Here is a 20,224-nt window from a genome sequence, read left to right on the forward strand (position 1 = left end):
AAAATCTTTTGCAATATAATACAAAGTTCTATCATGAAACACTAGATGATGCAGGCTGATAGGTCCTAAACTTAATCTGTTTTGCAATCGCATTCTTTATCGGGCACAGCTGATTGGTTCTTGCTTTATCAGTAGCCAATGAGTTTGCTTTTCAACCTTCAAATAGCAGTTGCAGTGTGCCTTCAGAAACCCTCCACCTTCCCATGCTCCAACTGTATAGATCTAAGTTTGTTGCATTGTGTGTTCAAGCTACATCCATCTTTGTTTTGACAGATAAAAAGTTTAGCAAAGGGACAAAGGAAGAGTCGTTTCCCCTCTTACCAACATCTCTGTATGTAGTCTGACTGACGCTTCTCCATTGCCCGAGGAGGTTCTCTATCTGATGTGCCAGCCGGCATGTAATTGCTGTTCATTCAAGGTAAAAGTTTGGAAGTCTCTCCGGAAATTGGCTAAAAGCGGGGTGCTGGTGGCATCCACGCTCTGATACAGCTTGTCTGCACTCACCTTGCCAAAAGCAAAGGCACATTTGACCTTCAAAAGCATCATAACATTTCATAAATGTATAATTATATTGTTTGTGTGCCAATACAAGTTTTCTGACGCCATGTGATAGCTTTGTTTGAGAAGCGCAAGTTGTTATTCAATGATAATCCTGTAGATGACGTTTATGATTGTTATTCTTTAATATAGTGCTGATGTTGTATCTGAATTTCATTTCCTTAAACTGACCCTATTTTTCTATTGTAAAGATTCCTAATTTTGTTTTGGAGGTTAATTTGCATCCAAGGTCAAAAAGCACTTTAGTTTTCTCATAATATGCATTGCACGTCACCTCATTTCTCAAAGAGTCTGAAAACGGTTTGTTCGAAGATTCAGTCTCTCTAAACCCCTCCTTTTTGCAAGCCTTCTCTGCTCTGATTGGTCAGATGGCCCAGTCTGTTGTGATTGGTCTACTGCTTACAGAGCGTGTCAGAAACGAAACACCTTATTACCATATCTGAATTTGAAAGTTCTAGAGGCTTCCTCAGTGCTTGATGCACAATGATACGATTGATAGCGTGGAAAACAGTGTCTTCTCGACATGTCCACAACATGAACTCAACTCTTTTAGGCCTCGGCTGTTTGACTTTTGTTTTGAGGGTCAAAGTAGACATTGTTCTTGGGCAGCAAATGAAAACCAAAGGCTGGCATTATGCAAATTTGTTACATTGATATGTAGGTGTGTAACAGGAAGTGAGAAGTTGGGCAATTTAGAATAGTTTTTTGCTTTTATGAGAATGTCTTCTTATCGTGCACTTTGATCTTTAAAACTTTGCAAAGATTTTACATTCACAAACAGCTATCACATACTGCATGATGGGTAATATTCGAAAAACCACAATAGGGGCACGTTTAAAGTAGAAAAACTGTTAAAAAAAACACTAAGGAACCAGAATCAATCAATTCTTTAATATTGTCACCAAAAGCTGTTAACTATAATGTCACATTTTCCCCCGATACCTCAAAATTCATCTAAAGTTGTTTCTGTGCCCAGAACAGGTCTTAATGGTTGATGTTGATGAATGCCTGTAAGGGATACGCTGCAGGTAGGATATGGTTACAGGTTGCACTAGTGGAGGGGAGGGCAGATAAAAAGCCACATGGGCCAGGCAGGATGTTTGTGTTCCAATGAGGCATGACCCTGGGATACTGGGCCAGGGCCTGGCCTTTGAACACAGAGCAGGGAAAAGCAGCTGATCCCTATTTGTCCCCTTTTGATTTCTCCTTCATTATCCATTCCATCCACTTCTCTGGTTCCCTTGCTTTTCACCCTCTCCTCACTCCGCATCTTTCACTTTCTCAACCTCTCTCTCTCTATCATCTTTCTCTGGGGAACAGTGCATTTTCTCTCTGCGCCGAACAAATGTCATCACCAGAGCTTCCAACTGATGACGGTTCTCAATGGGAGCTCTGATACAGCATTGTGCGGGGTGTTGGTGAGCGGTTACAAAGAGAATGTGTGTGTTTGTGGTCGTTCAGTAGGGCTTTAGTGTTTGTTGATGTGTTTTCACTCTAATATTCTTCAGTGTATGAACTGAAGCACATGCAAATGGAAGGGAATTCAACATTTCTAAAATAAATAACTTTAAAATCATTTAACTAAATACATGCATTCTATATCAATCACTCTTGGAAGGTTTTACTGCTTGTGTAACGATGCAGGAAACAGTATAAATAGTACAGGGGTTATGTGCAACAGTGGTGAACAAAAACATGTCTTCATATCTAGGGAGTTTTGTGTTTTGTGTGTGTTTTTGCATTGTGAAATACAGGGCAGGAGAGAATCGGTATTTTATTCCATCGCTGTAAAAGCTCTCGTGTTGTTGTAGTTGTAACCGTTGACATTTATATTTACAGGCCTGCTTTTTACAACTCAGAACGAGCGACCGCGGCAGGAAGAGGACGTCTGGGAGGAGCGAATCATGGATGGATAGACTAATATTCCAGTTGGGGCTTTGTGTGCACAGTAAAAGTGAAGAGAGAGAGAGAGAGAGGACTTTAGTCAAGGGTTTGGACGAGCGGCGTGCCAGATCGCTGTTAAGGCTGTGTTTTTCCGTTCTCACGAAACACCTCGCAGCTCTCATAAATCTCTTTCTCCTCACAGCCGTATTAAAATCTAGCAGATTAAATAGTTGGAGGATGATTAATTTATTGATGCTAAAAAGTATAAATAAGTCTTTATGGCCAGTCAGGCTTTTATCTGCAGTGTCCTGAGTTCCAAGCACTCGTCAGGATAAGGGATGGAAAAACAGATTGTCTAACCAAATAAGGAACGGCTTTCATATTAAGGCTATAGGTGATGTCTGAACTATTGTTGGTAAAATTGAAATGAGTAAACCAGAAACAAGAGAAGTCTGGCAAGCACTGTTCATTTGTGTCCTTGATAAAACGAGAGAACCACCTGCACTATAAACTTGGAGTCTTTGTCCATATGACAGTAAGAATCTGCATCTTTATGCTGTCCTGGCTCTTATTTGTCAACCATTATGACATTGATCATTATACCGAGGTATATATATCCAGTGTGAGATATCCATTATCATTTCTATTCATCTTGAGGGTAGTGATATATCCCCCCAAAAAAATAGCTGGCTAATATATATTTGAAAGATGTGCTAATACAGAGTGTAAGTTTTAGATAATGCTTCTAAGTGGGAAAAAACGATATTAACAAAGTTCAAAGACACTCAAAAAAGCGGTTTGAAATCGCTGGTGTTTCTGACGTTACAAACTACTTTGTAACCAATCAAGTCAATGTGCCGATAGGCTTTAGAATATCATTAACTGCTGCAAAGAAGGAGAGTCTCAAGGGAAGCCATGGACATCCCAGGATATTTTTCTGTTGATATGAAAAATCGGGTACATTTAGCAATATAGCGGGTGAATTTACATGTTGTTCATTATGATATATGATGAATTATGTTTTTATCCACTGATGTTCTAAGTTGTTCCAAACTTTTGTAAGGATACTGATTTTTAGAAGGCAACTATCTGACTCTGAGATGGTGAACAGTAACATAAGCAACACATTATTAGCAACACAATATTAGCTGTTCGATGACGTAGTCAAGCAAAAGGCTAATCATATGAATTACCTTTATGTATCCGACGTTGTAGACTGATATTAACGCATTTCCATTCTGAAACATCGGCTTGTACAGCTGGTGTAAGGGAATGGAGGCAGGGCTAATATTCATGGGTTCACATATTAAAAGGTAGAATTACATTAAAGCTGTTTAAAAAATTCACAAGGAAAAAACATGTAATTTTGGTGATCAAAGAAGAGTTTTAAGGGATAAAAAGATTTACAGGGGGACTTTAACAAAATAGGGATCATACACAATGCATTAAGAGCTGGGGAGTAAAAACTTTTTGAATTTGAAGATCAACGTAAATTGTATTTCATTTGTCTTCCGAAAAACGTGTAAGTATCTTCCGTTGCATCCGAAAGACAGTACTAAATAATATAAATTGATATTTAAGCAAAGCTATTTATTTGCACTCTTTGGGGAAAAATGGGTCGAGGAAACGGCTAAACGCTAAGCTTTTAAATTGACTTAACTGCAAATTATTGATCAGGAAATTAGAAAAAATTAAGAAAATGCACTACTTAAAAAGCCATTGCTGTCTCAGAAAAATATCAAAGACAGAATGTTGAAAGTTTTTTGGCAGAATGTGGGAAGTTGTGTGTGGAGTGATGAATCACAATGAAACACGACTCACATGATGCTCCACAGTCCTGTCTTTGAAAATCGGCTTAAGGAAATATATGCATCTTGACCACAGTTAAGCATGGAGGAAGAGGTGCCATTGTGTGGGGAGCCTATTTAGGTGCTGCATTGGTGGGCTACTACTCTGAAAAGTCATTTAATGCTTTGAATATTGCAGAATGGCTTGCTTCAAATTGAAAAGTTGATATCTAAAGAGGAATAATCAGATGTAATTTTTCAAGCAGTCAATGCTCCTTCCCAAATTGCAAAGACAACCTAGAAGTGGCTTGAGAACAAGTCCATTAGGCCCATGTTTTGGCCTGGTCAGAGTCCAGGTTTAAACCCTATAGTGAATATAGTTGGTCTCATATTAAACTCAAATGAACTGGGAGAACTACTCATTGAGTGAAACAACACTGACTTGATCTTTCTTTTCTCAGTGTAATTTGGTGGATAGGTCTCCCCCACAGAGAGATGTATTTCTCTCTCTCTTTTTCTCATATTTTTTTCTTTTCCACCTGTTGGCCATTACAAAATTCCAGTAAGTTTAAATATAAAACATGACTCATCTATATTGGAAATTGCTCATCTCCGGATCGTGCTTAAAGAGTGCCCCTTCTTCCCGATTATGCTGTTAGATCATCAGAGCTGGTTTCTCTCCAGCAGATTCTGCAGAGCAATATCTGCACTTTGAGAAAATGCTCTCAAGAATGTTCAAAACTGTACTTTTAGGCATACCTTAATATTTTCTGCTGTGTGTTGCAGAAGAAAGTCAAACAGATTTGAAATGCATTTATAGCAAATTATGACAGATAATCTCCTGAACTCCAAACTGAACGTCATAATGGAAAATAAATGCGATTTAAGCAGTTTTGAGCGTAGCATGGTTGTTGGTGCCAGACGGGCCGATCTGAGTATTTTCATGCACAACCACTTCTAGGGTTTACAAAGAATGTTGTGAAAAGGGAAAAACATCCAATTTGTGGCAGTCCTGTGGGCGAAAATGCCTTGTTGATGCTAGAGGTCAGAGGAGAATGGGCCGACTGATTCAAGCTGATAGAAGAGCAACTTTGACTGAAATAACCACTCGTTACAACCGAGGTATGCAGCAAAGCATTTGTTAAGCCACAACACACCTACAACTACAACAGCAGAAGACCCCACCGGATACCACTTATCTCCACTCCAAATAGGAAAAAGTGGTTAAAATTAGCAAGAGCTCACCAAAATTGGACAGTTGAAGACTGGAAAAATGTTGCCTGGTCTGATGAGTCTCGATTTCTGTTGATACATTCAGATGGTAGAGTAGGCCCCTTAGTGCCAGTTGGGCATTGTTTAAATGCCATGGCCTACCTGAACATTGTTTCTGACCATGTCCATCCCTTTAGGGCCACCAGATGTGGCTCCTTCCAGCAGGATAATGCACCATGTCACAAAGCTCCAATCATTTCAAATTGGTTTCTTGAACATGACAATGAGTTCACTGTACTAAAATGGCCCCCACAGTCACCAGATCTCAACCCAATAGAGCATCTTTGGGATGTGGTAGAACGGGAGCTTTGTGCCGTGGATGTGCGTCCCACAAATCTCCATCAACTGCAAGATGCTATCCTATCAATATGGGCCAACATTTCTAGAACGCTTTCAGTATCTTGTTGAATCAATGCCACGTAGAATTAAGGCAGTTCTGAAGGCGAAAGGGGGTCAAACATAGTATGGTGTTCCTAATAATCCTTTAGGTGAGTTGTGTTGTGTGAATATATATATATAATTTATCTCATATAAAGTCTCAATATGCTGAGATAAAACCACATGCGGCACATAAAATTAACTTGAACGTTACTGTTTAAAAGGACCAAAAAAGATTTACTCGTTATTAAGCATTTTTATGTTGTTGTTCTTTGCTCATATTACAATTCGTATCATGTCCCAGATCCATATTTGGATTGGCACAGTGTAACTCATTAAAGCTCCTGCTGAGGTGCTGTTGAGCGACCACCAGCATAATTAGCACAGGGTTTGTTTTATGAAGGGGCTATTATCACTCGCCATAAACAGCCAAAAGTCGCCATTCTCCACCCCAGCACTCAGGCAGGGGCTTTTTTTACGGGCCTCTTGTACCTGACACACGGCACACATGTGTTTCCTTTTGCCATCACAATCGATCAGCATCCCGTCACTTCAGTCGGTCCTAGCGAGGCCAGTCTTGTGGCCATTAGTTTCCACCAATTTTGGTCTTAATTATTCGGTAGGTTTTGATAATAAAAACACATTCCTTGAATCACACTGTTTTATAGGTCTTTGGTATAGTTTTATATGATGGGCTTTTAAGAATGTAATTAGCGCCACTGAGTTTTAACAAGTTTGACCACTTTTATTTTTCTTTCAAATTATGAAATACAAAGATCTTGAAACTTAATGGCCAAATGTCCCGACTTAATTTAAAACAGGCATCTTTAGGGTCCAGCATTGTTTGAGGACATCTATACTGCCCTACAAAGCAAAAAGGCAGTAACTGCAGTTTTGGTAAAGCATTAATTATTACAATTTTCATGACATTCAAGCCATCCTTTGTTATGTGACAAAATATCTTATCTTAAATGCGTCTTGTTTTAGAGAAAAATGGTAGTCGTTTGTACAATAACTGCAAAAAGCCCTAGCAAAAGTCATTTTTCTCAGTTCTGCACTCTGCGTAGTTACTGCCTTTTTGCTTTGTAGGGCAGTATAGTTTTCCATTTTATTTAGTTTAAGGTGCTAATGATGTACATTTGAACAACTGAATATTAAGTGGTGTGAATAACAACATGTTAACATATATTGTGTTGTTCAATGTTCAAATTGAATTTATGTCTACCAGCTATTTATTTAAACTTCTTAGTTATGTAATTTCTTTTTTGTATCTTTATGGTCTTTCTAACAAGGTGCTTCAGGCTACAATTAGTTGCATGGTTTTGTAAAATACCTTGACTAATGCGGGTTTATAATGTGGCGATGGAGGGTTTAAGATGTTAATGACCCAAAACTGACCCAGTCAAAACCATAGCAGTGCAACTTACCCTAATTAGCATGCTTTCATTGGGCATCCAGGGCTGATGTTGAAGGAGTGAGTAACTGGGAGAGAAAGTGAAAGGAAAAATAAAAAAAAAAATCTCAATGGCTGAACAGGCGCAAATGCACCCTCCTCTGTAATGGGCAGGGGGCTTATTTTATGGACATTTTTGGACACAATTTCCATTCTACGCAGTCATGCGGTATTATTAACGGTGGTTCTGCCACAACACATTCAAAGAGGTGAAATTAGTCTGTTTTTCATTGCACAAGTTTCCATTGCAAACACCAAATGGAAAGGGAGGTTTGTTTTTCTGAGTTCATGTTCCATTGTTTTTCAGGGTGATGATGTATTTAACATTTTAAGGCTGGAATAACGTTTTTTTCTTCTTTCACAGACTTCTTTAAAGGAATAGTTCACTCTCCAAAAAAAAAAAATGTTGTTTGTTCTCTGCACATTCATGAGAGTACTATAGAAGAGATGCAATGTTCAATTCATGAATCGTTCTTTTGAGTTGAATCTCAATGAATCAGTTGATCCGGTTCACAAACCCAGTCTGAGTGAGTGAGTGAGTGAGTGATTCAAAATGTATCCTTTTGTGATTCACAGATAAAAGAAAGTTACATGCATCTGGAACAACGTAAGGGTGAATAGATGATGACAGAGTTTTAATTTTCAGATAAACTATCCCTTTAATTTTCGGGGCAGTGTCCTCATGGGGTAGGGTTTTTTTGTTTTGTTTTGTTTTTGTCCTCCATGACCTTTTCTTAAGTTCTGTCCTCTGTAGACTTCTGTGTTTAAGTATCCTGTCAGTTTTCTTGGTGCTAGAATGATTCCCAGTAAAATAAAGTAAGCTTAATAGCACCAAAGAGAGTCATTCCACAGTTTGAATTTCATGCTTAAAAAGTGGAAAATATAAAACTTCTGGCTGAGGAACGCCACAACTGCGAATACACACAACATCGGCTCTGTGTGCATTTAAGCTGTTACTTTTTAGACAGTATATCAACATATTCCATCTTAACCATTTTGTCACATAATTAAAATAAAACTGGATTTGGCTCAATTGTATTGGCTGATGCATCCAGCAAAAATGTATGTACCATCAACCAGAAAGAAGATAAACAACTTAGAGGCATAGTTCACCCAAAAAGGAAACTTTAAATAATTTAAATAAAACTGAACTGAAATAAAATAAGTTGACTTTGAAGTACTAAATTACTAAAATAAATGCTACATAGAAATATTTAAGAAAAACACTGGCAAAATCACATAAAATTAATAAAACCTGGAATAAACTGAAATTATAAAAATATAAGATAATTCGAAATATTAAATGATTAAGAATTAATGAATTAATAAATGCTATAGTATATAATTAGTATAATAAAATTGCACCATATGGCCAAAAAACACTTTTTTAAAATAACTTGTTTTGAAGAATTAAATAATTTTGTTTTGAAGAAAGAAAGTCATAAGGTAAATAATGAAAGGTTTTTCATTTTAGGATGAACGAACCCTATCTTGCAGCTGATGTAAATTTTTATTTATTTTTTAAAAAACTTCAGTAGTTTTGTCAGAATTATGTGTATAATGGCAAATGGATTTCAAAGCTGAGGCTGAATTACTGACGAGCAAGTAGAATGTCTGTGTTGAGCTGGTGGATAAGTTTTGACTTATTGTCTCCCTTCACTTGTGTGCTGTCTGATTCTTTAACTCCTTTTTAAACTCAGTGGATGTCAGCTGTGCCTCCAGGTGTCCCTGCTCTCTCTCACTCCGTCTCATTAAGAGCCTGTAAAGAAGTTGGGGGGTGGCATCATAAAATCCACACTATAATGAGTGTTTAAGTGCAAACAAACAAACGCGAGAGAGCTCAAGGGCAGCTGAAACGCAACACCCGTAGTGGCCTGGCAGAAAAACTGCAGACGTTCACACTCCAGGGTGACCGTTCCCCAATCCTCCCTGACATGTCCAGGGCAGAGAGTGATTACTGCGGGACAATAGGGCAGCCTGGGACAGACAGACCACCTGTCAGGAGGTGGGGAGGAACCTTAATCAAAATGAAAGAATCTAACGGCATCATGCTGATTAATATAAACCACCAGACTCTTTACAGACAGCCGATCCCCTCGCTTGGAAAGGCCCAGGTTGGCTCACGGGTTGCTCAGCAACAGTGAGACTGAATGAAGTGTTGGAAAAGCTCTAGAGCGCCGTTGGTTGGACTCCTCTGTACCGAGCAGCTGTCTCGCCACAGGAATTCAGCAGCCTGCAAATCCCGCTCAAGTCTGCGTATGTTGTAGGCTTTGCTCAGTCTGTTGTCTCAGATTAGATCGATTTCGAAGAGCTTTCACACTTTTATTAGGTACATGTGTTTCATGTGGCAGCGGTCAAGCCTAAAGAAGCAGTGCAACACACACCATTCTATGAGAAAGACTCTTTGTTTATTTAGATTTTCGGCAGTTCTGGCCCACTTAAAATGTCTGAGAGCCAAGGTTGTGGAAAATTCAGGCTCCTTTTCAATTCATAAGTGTAAAATTGGATTGTCCACACTTCTAAGGAAGGAACCTGAATTTGAATTGGAATGACAATATAGAACAAAATGTATTTTAAAAAAATCTAAAATTTAAATATTACAAAACAAAATGTTGTATTGGTATTAAAAGGTATTACTTATATATGTGTGTAATCTCACAAAGGATTATGAGGAACACCATACTAATACTGTGTTTGACCCCCTTTCGGAGTTGATGGAGATTTGTGGGATGCACATCCAGGGCACAAAGCGCCCCTTCCACCACATCCCAAAGATGCTCTATTGGGTTGAGATCTGGTGACTGTGGGGGCCATTTTAGGACAGTGAATTGTCATTGTCATGTTCAAGAAACCAATTTGAAATGATCCGAACTTTGTGACATGGTGCATTATCCTGCTGGAAGTAGCCATCAGAGGATGGATACTTGGTGACCATAAAGGGATGGATATGGTCAGAAACAATGCTCAGGTAGGCCGTGGCATTTAAACGATGCCCAATTGGCACTAAGGGGCTTAAAGTGTGCCAAGAAAACATCCCCCACACCATTACACCACCACCGCCAGCCTGCACAGTGGTAACAAGGCATGATGGATCCATGTTCTCATTCTGTTCACGCCAAATTCGGACTCTACCATCTGAATGTCTCAACAGAAATCGAGACTCATCAGACCAGGCAACATTTTTCCAGTCTTCAACTGTCCAATTTTGATGAGCTCTTGCAAATTGTAGCCTCTTTTCCCTATTTGTAGTGGAGATGAGTGGTACCCGGTAGGGTCTTCTGCTGTTGTAGCCTCAAAATCGTAAACTCAAAATTACTTAAATCACCTTTCTTTCCCATTCTGACATTCAGTTTGGAGTTCAGGAGATTGACCAGGACCACACCCCTAAACGCATTGAAACAACTGCCATGTGATTGGTTGATTAGATAATTGCATTAATGAGAAATTGAACAGGTGTTCCTAATAATCCTTTAAGTGAGTGTATACACACTAAACAAAATTATAAACGTAACACTTTTGTTTTAAGCTGTTTTTCATGAGCTGAACTCAAAGATCTAAGACTTTTTCTATGTTCACAAAAGATCTATTTCTCTTAAATAGTGTTCACAAATCTGTCTGTTCACTAAATCCATGTTAGTGAGCACTTCTTTGCCGAAATAATCCATCCACCTCACAGGTGTGGCATATCAAGATGCTGATTAGTTAGGCTGGCCACAATAAAAGGCTACTCTAAAATGTGCAGTTTTATCACACAGCACAATGCCACAGATGTTGCAAGTTTGCAAGGGAGCGCGCAACTGGCATGCTAACTGCAGGAATGTCCAGCAGAGCAGTTGCCTGTGAATTGAATGTTCATTTCTTTACCATGAGCTGTCTCCAAAGGCGTTTCAGAGAATTTGGCAGTACATCCAACCGGCCTCACAACCGCAGACCCCATGTAACCACACTAGCATCTTCACCTCCAAGATCATCTGAGACCAGCCACCCAGACAGCTGCTGCAATAATCGGTTTGCATAACCACAGAATTTCTGCACAAAGCGTCAGAAACCGTCTCAGGGAAGCTCATGAGCATGCTTGTCGTCCTCATCGGGGTCTCGACCTGACTGCAGTTCGTCGCAAATGTTCACATCCAATGGTGTCTGGCAGTTTGGAGAGGAGTTCTCTTCACGGATAAATCCCGGTTTTCACTGTACTGGGTAGATGCCAGACAGCGTATTTTGAGTTGTGTGGGTGAGCGGTCTGCTGATGTCAACGTTGTGGGCCGAGTGGCGCATGGTGGCGATATGGGCAGCAGTATGTTATGGACAGAGGCGGGCAGAGTACACACCTTTATTACTTGAGTAAAAGTACAGATACCCCTTGCTATATTTTACTCAAGTACAAGTGAAAGTACTACAGTCAGATGTCTACTTAAGTAAAAGTACTGGAGTACTTGTTTTTAAAAGTACTTGAGTATCAAGTGTACAAGAGTACATTTTCTAAATATTGCACTACTACTGCCACAGTGCTTACATTTATGGACAGAAACGTCCTACATGGAGTTATGAAAAATGTTTGTCAATACCTTTGAGAATGTAAAAGGACTTGAAAGTAAAATCAAGTCATTATCATCTCTTTACCATGTTGCTTTATTTAACATTAAAGAACACTTAAGAAAATTCAGAAAATTGAAATAGTCTGGCGAGGTGGGGCCACGGGTTGGCACATTCCCAAGATGGACCTGCTACGTCTCCATCCACTGTTTCGTCCATGATTTGGTCTCTTATCTAAATCTGACCATGGAGTTGGCTTTGGCGGAAAGCTTATAAGGTGATTGCTGATAGGCTGTCCCAATCAGTGCTGCCTGCACAATCCAATCACATTTGAGAGGGACAAAACAAACAACAAATTGAGGGTTTCTGCGATTTTTCTTTTTTCCGTTTTTTTTTTTTTTTTTTTTTTTTTTTTTTTTTTAGTAGTAAAGAGTAAAGAGTACAATATTTCACTCTCAAATGTACTTGAGTAAAGTCATGAGTACTCCCCAAAAATGATACTCGAGTAAAGTACAGATCCCTCAAAATTGTACTTAAGTAATGTACTCAAGTAAATGTACTCCATTACTGTCCGGCTCTGGTTATGGACAACGAACACAGGTGCTTTTTATTGATGGGATTTTAAATGAACAAAGATACTGTGACAAGATCCTGAGGCCCATTGTTGTGCCATTCATCCGACCATCACCTCATGTTCCAGCATGATAATACACGGCCCCATGTTGCAAGGATCTGTACACAATTCATGGAAGCTGAACTACCCTGTGTTTCTGTTTTGCTTCTGCAGCTGACAGACCCAAACCCTTATTGTTTGCATGCCCTTAGAACATGGCAGAATCTTTATCCTCTCCTGTCTCCTTCCTGCTTCAGTACCACTAACATGTGCACTTGTGTTTTAATCCTCTCGACTCCAAATAAGAGTATTTCATGATGCAACCGCCAATAGGTCATCTCTGTTCAATGGAATATCACACCATTCCCTGCGCTGTGATCGCTCATCTGTGAGGTTTATGGGTGGAGAATGTGATGGGATCAGGATGGATGAGAGTGCATGGAGCCATGTGGTCCACTCTGTAATGCCTCTTGAGGCAACAAGCTCCTGTAATAAAAATATCCTGTGTCTGGTCTCGTTAAATACTCCAGTGTCAGGATTAGACGCAGTTAGCATCCATTGCAGCCATTTATGCTGACTATTTCCATGTGTGATATTGCAGGCCTCACACATTTTCAGTTACCTTTGCTCCTTGTCGGCGTGGTGCACCTGCCCGGCTTCATTTCAGGCTGCTGACGGCTTCTCTCATCGGCCGTCACATAGAGTGACCAAATGACCTCACCTCCTCTTCCCCGCTCCCCGTTAGAGCTTGTCGCTGGGACTAATTTATCAAAGGAGTAGGGGGCACAAAGAGGGGCTTTATTCTGTCCCCCCTTCCCATATGAAGATCAACTCCCTTGGAATGTTAACCCCCCACATCGACAACCACAGACTAAATCATGTTTTATCCCTTACAGCTGAATTTACTAAAGACTACTCATTAATGAATAATCAAGAACAAAAAAAAAACGGCAGTTAAATCCCTCTAATCTGAAAAGCGACCACCCTCTTCAGTGGCACTGGGCACGAACAACTGCACTTTACTAGAAGGAGTCCTCCAAAAGTTATGGCATTTTCCCCCTCTGCACCCATTGTGATTGATGGAGCAGCCACAACAGAGGAAACATTGGTCCACCTCATATTCTTATAAACATCAACATGCTGGTTAAGAAAAGCAGGCCTCCCCGTCCCACTGCCAGACGTGTAAATAAGATTCCCTGTGGGAGAAGAGGGAACCACAGCGCTGTGCAGCGCTCTCACGTAGCCTATATACACCAGTAATCACCACCATTGTTTATGCTCCACGGCGCACACAAAAAAAATGCAAGGATTTGTCTTTATGTGGCCATTGCATGCATAACAACTGAAAAAGTCAGACGTGCTAAAACAAAAGTTATTTGCATGTACGCAGTCTGTGCTCAGCAATGTGGCTCCTATTGCACTGACCCCCTCTAGAGGATCACAATGGAAATTCCTCTATTATCGCAACCATATGTATGGCCAGTTAATATTACTGAGATGCTTTTGAATTTGGTGAATTTATATATTGAATTAATATCTGAAAAATATGAAACCTGAGAAAATGATATACTATAATTTATTATAAATACAAGTTTTAAAAAAAGGCTTAACTAAATAAATACAACGGTAACAGCAATGAATTTGTTATTGATTAATTTATTGGTTAATGTATTGGATAATTGTGTGTTATCTATCTATCTGTCTGTCTGTGTCTGCTTTTTCCATTCAACTTCTCGAGTTTTGGAAAACGTGATAGCTATAATGAAAAAAGCGAGTGTTGGTAGCCCGTGGGGTGTCTGACGTGGGTTGCTCGCCCTCTAAATAAACTTTGGAGTTCAGAGGGGGGAAAGAGACTGCAGAGAGCTGAAGTCATCAGTTACCAGACGAGCATACGAGCTGGGAGCAGGCGAGAGAAAGGGAGAGATAGTGAATTGCTCAACCGTGAAACTGTGAGCTATAGAGATTGAACAGAGAAGAGCGAGTAAGTTTCGGCGACTATTTACCAATCAAGCGCCAAAGTTTCACTGAAAGTTCCTCGAGATGCTGTGATGAGGATGACGCGAGGACCTCCTACATGCCAGGCTCAATAAATAAAGTGACCTTCACACCTGGACGTGTCGTGCTGGATCACAGAGGGGAATACACACAGTCATTAAGGAAGACCATCCAAATTGATCACCATGCCAATTTAATTTGATTCCCTTCTCCCTATTTTGCTTACAGTGCGCTGGATGGAGAACTAACACTTTCATTGTTTCCATGGAATGAGTGGCTCTCTCTTTGGATATCTCACAGTGGCACATATGTGGATTGCCTCCAATATGTTACTGCCGAATCGGCCCAGGTGCATATGGGCCATTGAAAATTCTGGTTCTCTTGCGCGTGAGCAGAGCTGGGGCTTCTTCCCGATTTAGGAATAACATATTGAGTTTTGCACAGATCAGAGTGCGCTAAGGGACATTGAAATTGACAAAACAAGCATCATTCCCCTGATTACTATGCAATTACAACTGATCTCCATTGTTTTGATCTTGCATTGTATGGAATACACAAACTGTCAGCATCAAGGCTCCAGGCACCGGCTACACAAACGTAAGTTCTGCGCGCTGCTCATCTGATGCTTTGCGCACACCTGCACCGTGACTTGTAGGCTAGCCTACTGATTGTTTCTGTTAATCGCTTCTTTGGTGGTCATTATGTTTTAAAACTTTTTCTCATTTTAAGATACTTAAAAGTAAAATTATTGTTTTTTTGGGGTTTTTTTTTAAATGGCTAATGGAAGAATATTGAATCAGGTGATGGTGACTTATTAAGATATAGGCTAAAGGTTTACATGAGAATAGAACGTTTTATTTACTTTATGTCTTGGCAAGAAAGACGAGCCAGTGCAATAAATAAATAAAAATAATGTAAAACTCAAACTCTAAAAAGAAAACGGTCTCGACATCTCTTTTGTGGTTCGGCATATGCAGCTGACTAAACTAAAGCAGTTCAATATTTTTACCAGCTGGAAGAACTGTGATCGAGTTATTGTTATCGAAGTAGATATGCTATTTTTGTTCTTCTGACCTATATCACTGTTTTCTTCGTACATAATTTGTGACAAACAGCCTGGGTTGCCAAATGCGCGGTTTCTCGCAGAATGGGATAGCTACTTTTAAATTGTGGCAACGGGATGATTTTTTTCTGTGTTGTGAGGGTTAAATGTAATTAAAAAAATAACCACCCAACAAAAGGTAAAATGTATTCAAATGTTTATGTATTTATTTACTTTTAGATAGGCAGACCATCTGTGGTCAAGAACCAATAGCCTAGTGAAATTGTAAACTGTGTTTTAGAGCTAAGATAAGCCAACACAAAAATAAACGATGGTTGACCTTACTCAGAGATGATATAGCCTATGTTATGCTGTTTACTATGTTCAATAGTCCTAGGCTAGCTATATGGGAATATTTTTACAAGTAACATGACTTGGTACAAGTAGGCTAGTCTACATTGTCCAAGCAATCCTCTGTAAAACAATTTCAGTGATTAACAACTTAATGCTTTATTCAAGTTGAAAATGCATTACATTGATTATAAAATGCGTGGAATACATTGCTTTGTTTTTAGTGGGTTTGGTCTAAGCCTATTGATGATTAGGCTGGTTTTGGGATAGTTTACATAGACCTGGCAACCCTGCAAACAGCGTAGCCTGTTGCTTGAGATGAGCCCGTGAAACTGCGCCTGTCACTAAAGAGTGACTTTCTCGTGGTTTCGTTTTGATGGCTTAATTTGAAGGATATTTTACATAGGTTTCGCCACAGTGAGTTTTGCAGAGAAAAAAACACGGCTACTTAATCTTCTATTGGGAAATGTTTCGCCAAGGAAGCCTAAAAGTCGAGCTAGAAGATGCGCAAGTCACGACAGATGTTTTCTTTTTATTAGATACTTGTGTGGTTTTATTCGGACACGGAACTTGGACAGACCGCTGGTTTTATAATGTGTTTTAAATCATGTATTAGGCTATGTTGCAGGTCTTAAGTTACCTTTCATTAGCGAGTTTTTAAAGTTTTGTGAGGGTTTGTAAAGTTTTTACTTTACACTCTCGTTCTGTCATATTAGTCAACAGAGCGAGCATGAATATCATCATTATAGAGCATCATTATTATACTTTCGGTGTGCACTAGCTTCTCGTCTAGTATCTGGCTATCTATGGCCAGTCCAGTTTCTTGTTAGGATCGCTCTCTAGTGGCCTCTGCATTACGTTGAAAACCCCATTGGTCCCTCGTGCGCTTGGTCTGTTTCACGCATTTGTTGACTGTTGCTGCTCACGGATACGCAGACACCTCAGTAAGTTCAGTATTGACAGAATTCACAGTTTCCCTTTTTGTTCCTGTTTGCAACAATGTTGAATAGATCCTTGAAAAACAAATGTTTAAATTTAGTTGTTGGGTCACACGTGTTGTGGCCCAAACCTCACTGCACAGGGCCATTGGGGCATCTTCCTTGTTGAGCACATAAATTACCTGCTGGTACACGTTTTATAATGTATTGCAATCATTGTAATAGCTTTAGTTGAGGGTAACATAAGGAATTCCCCATTTCGTTCAAAATGCCATTTTAATCACAAGCATCAAGTCAAGGTTGTAACCAAATACTAAGGATTGTGGGGGATCAAGTGTAATTTGGAGGTCACGTCCCCCTCACTGTCTATGGTGGTTATGGGCGTGGATGAAGTATTTAAATGGATATTTTTGTTACATTGGAGAAAGAAACACAAATTTGGGAAATAAGCAATGCATGCATGATAGTTTAGTGTGATTATATTATTATTTATTTTAATAAGCAAAGTAATATATAAATATGATTTAAAAGGCTAGAATAGTTTGAATGTATATAAACATATGTTCCAAATTAGTTGTAACAAAGCCAATTAGAGAAATAGCTTTTGGTATCAGGGGGCCACAAAAATGCCATTGTGCCTATGTGGCACTCACTGGGTTATTTCAAGTCTGATAGAACAAAATGATATTATGGAATTCAAAATACAAAACCCTTAGCCATATTTTCTGTTTAAAACTGAGATGGTGCCAGAATTGTGGACTGTGGACAGTGGCCAGGACATTGTCTTCAGCATACTAAGTAGTGCTCTCATGTGGCATATGAGAAAACTATGCTAATCTGACTTTGACAGCTGAGCGCACAGCTGTCAAATTGAATTTAAAGAGAAAACAATTTTGGGTTATCCTTAAAAAACAGAATTGTTTTGCTCATTTCAGCATATTTTTGATCAATTCATGGACGAGTCAAAATCTTCTAATATTGGAACAACAATTTTTTTAAAGATTTAAATAAAATAGTTTTTGTTATAAGAGACGATAAAACTAGGCTATTCCTTTCCTGGTAAAAAAATAACTTGCTTTTCAAAAGTCAACAAATTTGCAACAGCTGAATTGTCAAGCCAAACATGTCAGTCTCAGAGTAACATGGAACATTTAAACCACGAAATAAACTTCATACCATAAAATAAGTTTAATGAACAATGCAAAACGCATTTTGAACATCTACAGCACTTTTTATATTTACCCACAAATCAAACATATTTCACCTTATGCACATTATCACATCTGCCAAAAACGTAGGGTGGATGTCGTTTGGAATAGAACTAAAATATTGACATATGGGCATCAATCTCTTCACTGGATAGGCTACTTGCCAGCTAAGATATAAATAATTATTACTGATCCATTTGATTTTGACTCTGAATTTGACTCTCATATGCTGTAATATAGGCTATTTTAAACTTGACGGATGATTTTTTTAATAAAATGTAGCCTAGTTTGATTACTATTTTCTCAGTTGTTTCCAAGGCAATTATCAAAGTTTATTTAAATATTGTTTCATTTTCCTATAAAGGATTATTTTTACATGATTTGTTAAATTTAATTACCCCTAGCAGATTTGGACTCATATCAAAATATTATACAAGTGATGTTATTTATAGATACAGGTGTGCAGGTTGATGAACCTTTTTATGTATGGTCAAATTTTGCTGTTTAAGACTTTGACAGTGAAGTGTGTCAAACATGATGACCGCTGTCCTCTTGATCTTGAATGCACCAGCCATCATCAGAGGCTGCTAATTAAGAGACTTTGAAATGTCTGTGATGGACAGAAACCTGGGTGAATGACCATGACTAATTTATCAGTTCACACAGCGAGTGACCAATCGGTCGCCTGACCTCAAACACTTCCTGTGTTCTGTGTGTGCGTTTCTGTGTCTCCGACTCTCCGTGTTGACAAGTAGACGCCACAAGGCTTTGATTTGCATGTAAAATGGACACCTTTTTAATGCCAAAGTATTTGTAACATCTTATACTTATAACATCAGAATGTCTTTCTTGCATGAGACTGCTTTGCAAGAGTGTTTTTCTTTGTGGTAGACCTGCATGAATAAACTTTTGTCTAAGTGTACTAGGTCACAGAGGACATAAAAGATGAGGTCACCATTTAAGTCCCACACAGCTTTGTCAATGACAATATGCGGTAACTAATTTCCTTGTGAAAAAAAAAGTCATGGCTGTGTTTTTTCAGTAAATGATCTGTGCTTGTGTGGGGCCCCCCCAATGTTGTAAATATCCCAGGAAATTAATTCTGTCGGCTTGCCTCACCGACTCACACCACAAGTCTTTGGGCAATAAGCAAATGCTTTTGGTTTAATGTCGATGTCTTACATTTTGTTATTTAATTAGGTTTTAACTCTGCCGCTTTACCGATAGATTCTGGGAATGCTTGCTTTTGTGGTCGTTGAGTTTGAACCGTGGCGAAGCGATTTCGAACGTTCGGATTTCAGGGGTGCTCTTATGCAAGCCGACCCAGGGGCTGTGGCAGTGCAAGGGCAGGCAGAATTCCTCTGTGTAAATGGTTCTGTGAATTAGAGAGCTTTGGCAGGAACACATTTGGGCAAATGGACAGCAGTTGTAAAGATTGCTTAGATATGTCAAACAGAATATCCTTGATCTATGGCAATCTGGCGGCCAAGACTGAACTCTGAAAATCAGGGGAGGAAGAAAAAAGGATAAGAAAACGATGCCCGAGCCCGAGTTCAGTAGTATTGACTATCTATCTATCTATCTATCTATCTATCTATCTATCTATCTATCTATCTATCTATCTATCTATCTATCTATCTATCTATCTATCTATCTATCTATCTATCTATCTATCTATCTATCTATCTATCTATCTATCTATCTATCTATCTATCTATCTATCTATCTATCTATCATCCATTAACATTTAATATCATGATGCTATAATGTTATAATGCTAATTCAAATAAATGTTGTTATTTTGAACAAAAACTATCAGTTTCCACAAAAAATGTAACCAGTGGAACTGTGTCAACATTGATAATAATAAGAAATGTTGAGCAGCAAATCAGCATTTTAGAAAGATTTGTGAAGGATCATGTGACACTGAAGTGGAGTAATGATGTTGAAAATTCAGCTTTGCAAATGGCAACACAGGAATACATAATATATTCAGTTAGAAAACAGTTATTTTAAATTTTAATATTATTTTATAATATTACTGATTTACTGCATATTAAAAAATAAATTAGTCTGTGACAGTGATGTTAGGGTCCTTCATTTCCTGTACTTTAACTGCTGCCTTATTGTTTAGATTTACTGATGCTTGTAGAAATCCTCATGTGACATTCTTTTAAGCCATATCATTTCAAATTACATAAGTGAAACTAGA

The 20,224-nt window shown here is 38.8% G+C and overlaps 1 protein-coding gene across 2 annotated transcripts in view; it reads left to right on the top strand.

The window, feature by feature from the left end:
• rspo3 (R-spondin 3) overlaps positions 1–20,224 on the top strand; it is a 55,660-nt gene that overhangs the window by 22,640 nt on the left and 12,796 nt on the right. Inside the window, exon 1 of one of the 2 annotated variants that reach the window (XM_039650935.2) lies at positions 14,336–15,070. The exons of the other annotated variant lie outside the window; for it this stretch is intronic. Coding sequence (XP_039506869.1) covers positions 14,977–15,070 — 94 coding nt within the window. The 5' untranslated portion in view covers positions 14,336–14,976. Of the gene's footprint in view, positions 1–14,335; positions 15,071–20,224 lie in introns of those variants that run through there. 2 annotated transcript variants of the gene reach the window in all.

Source organism: Pimephales promelas, chromosome 12 (assembly GCF_988280905.1).
Source record: "Pimephales promelas chromosome 12, fPimPro1.hap1.1, whole genome shotgun sequence".
Lineage (NCBI taxonomy): Eukaryota > Metazoa > Chordata > Actinopteri > Cypriniformes > Leuciscidae > Pimephales > Pimephales promelas.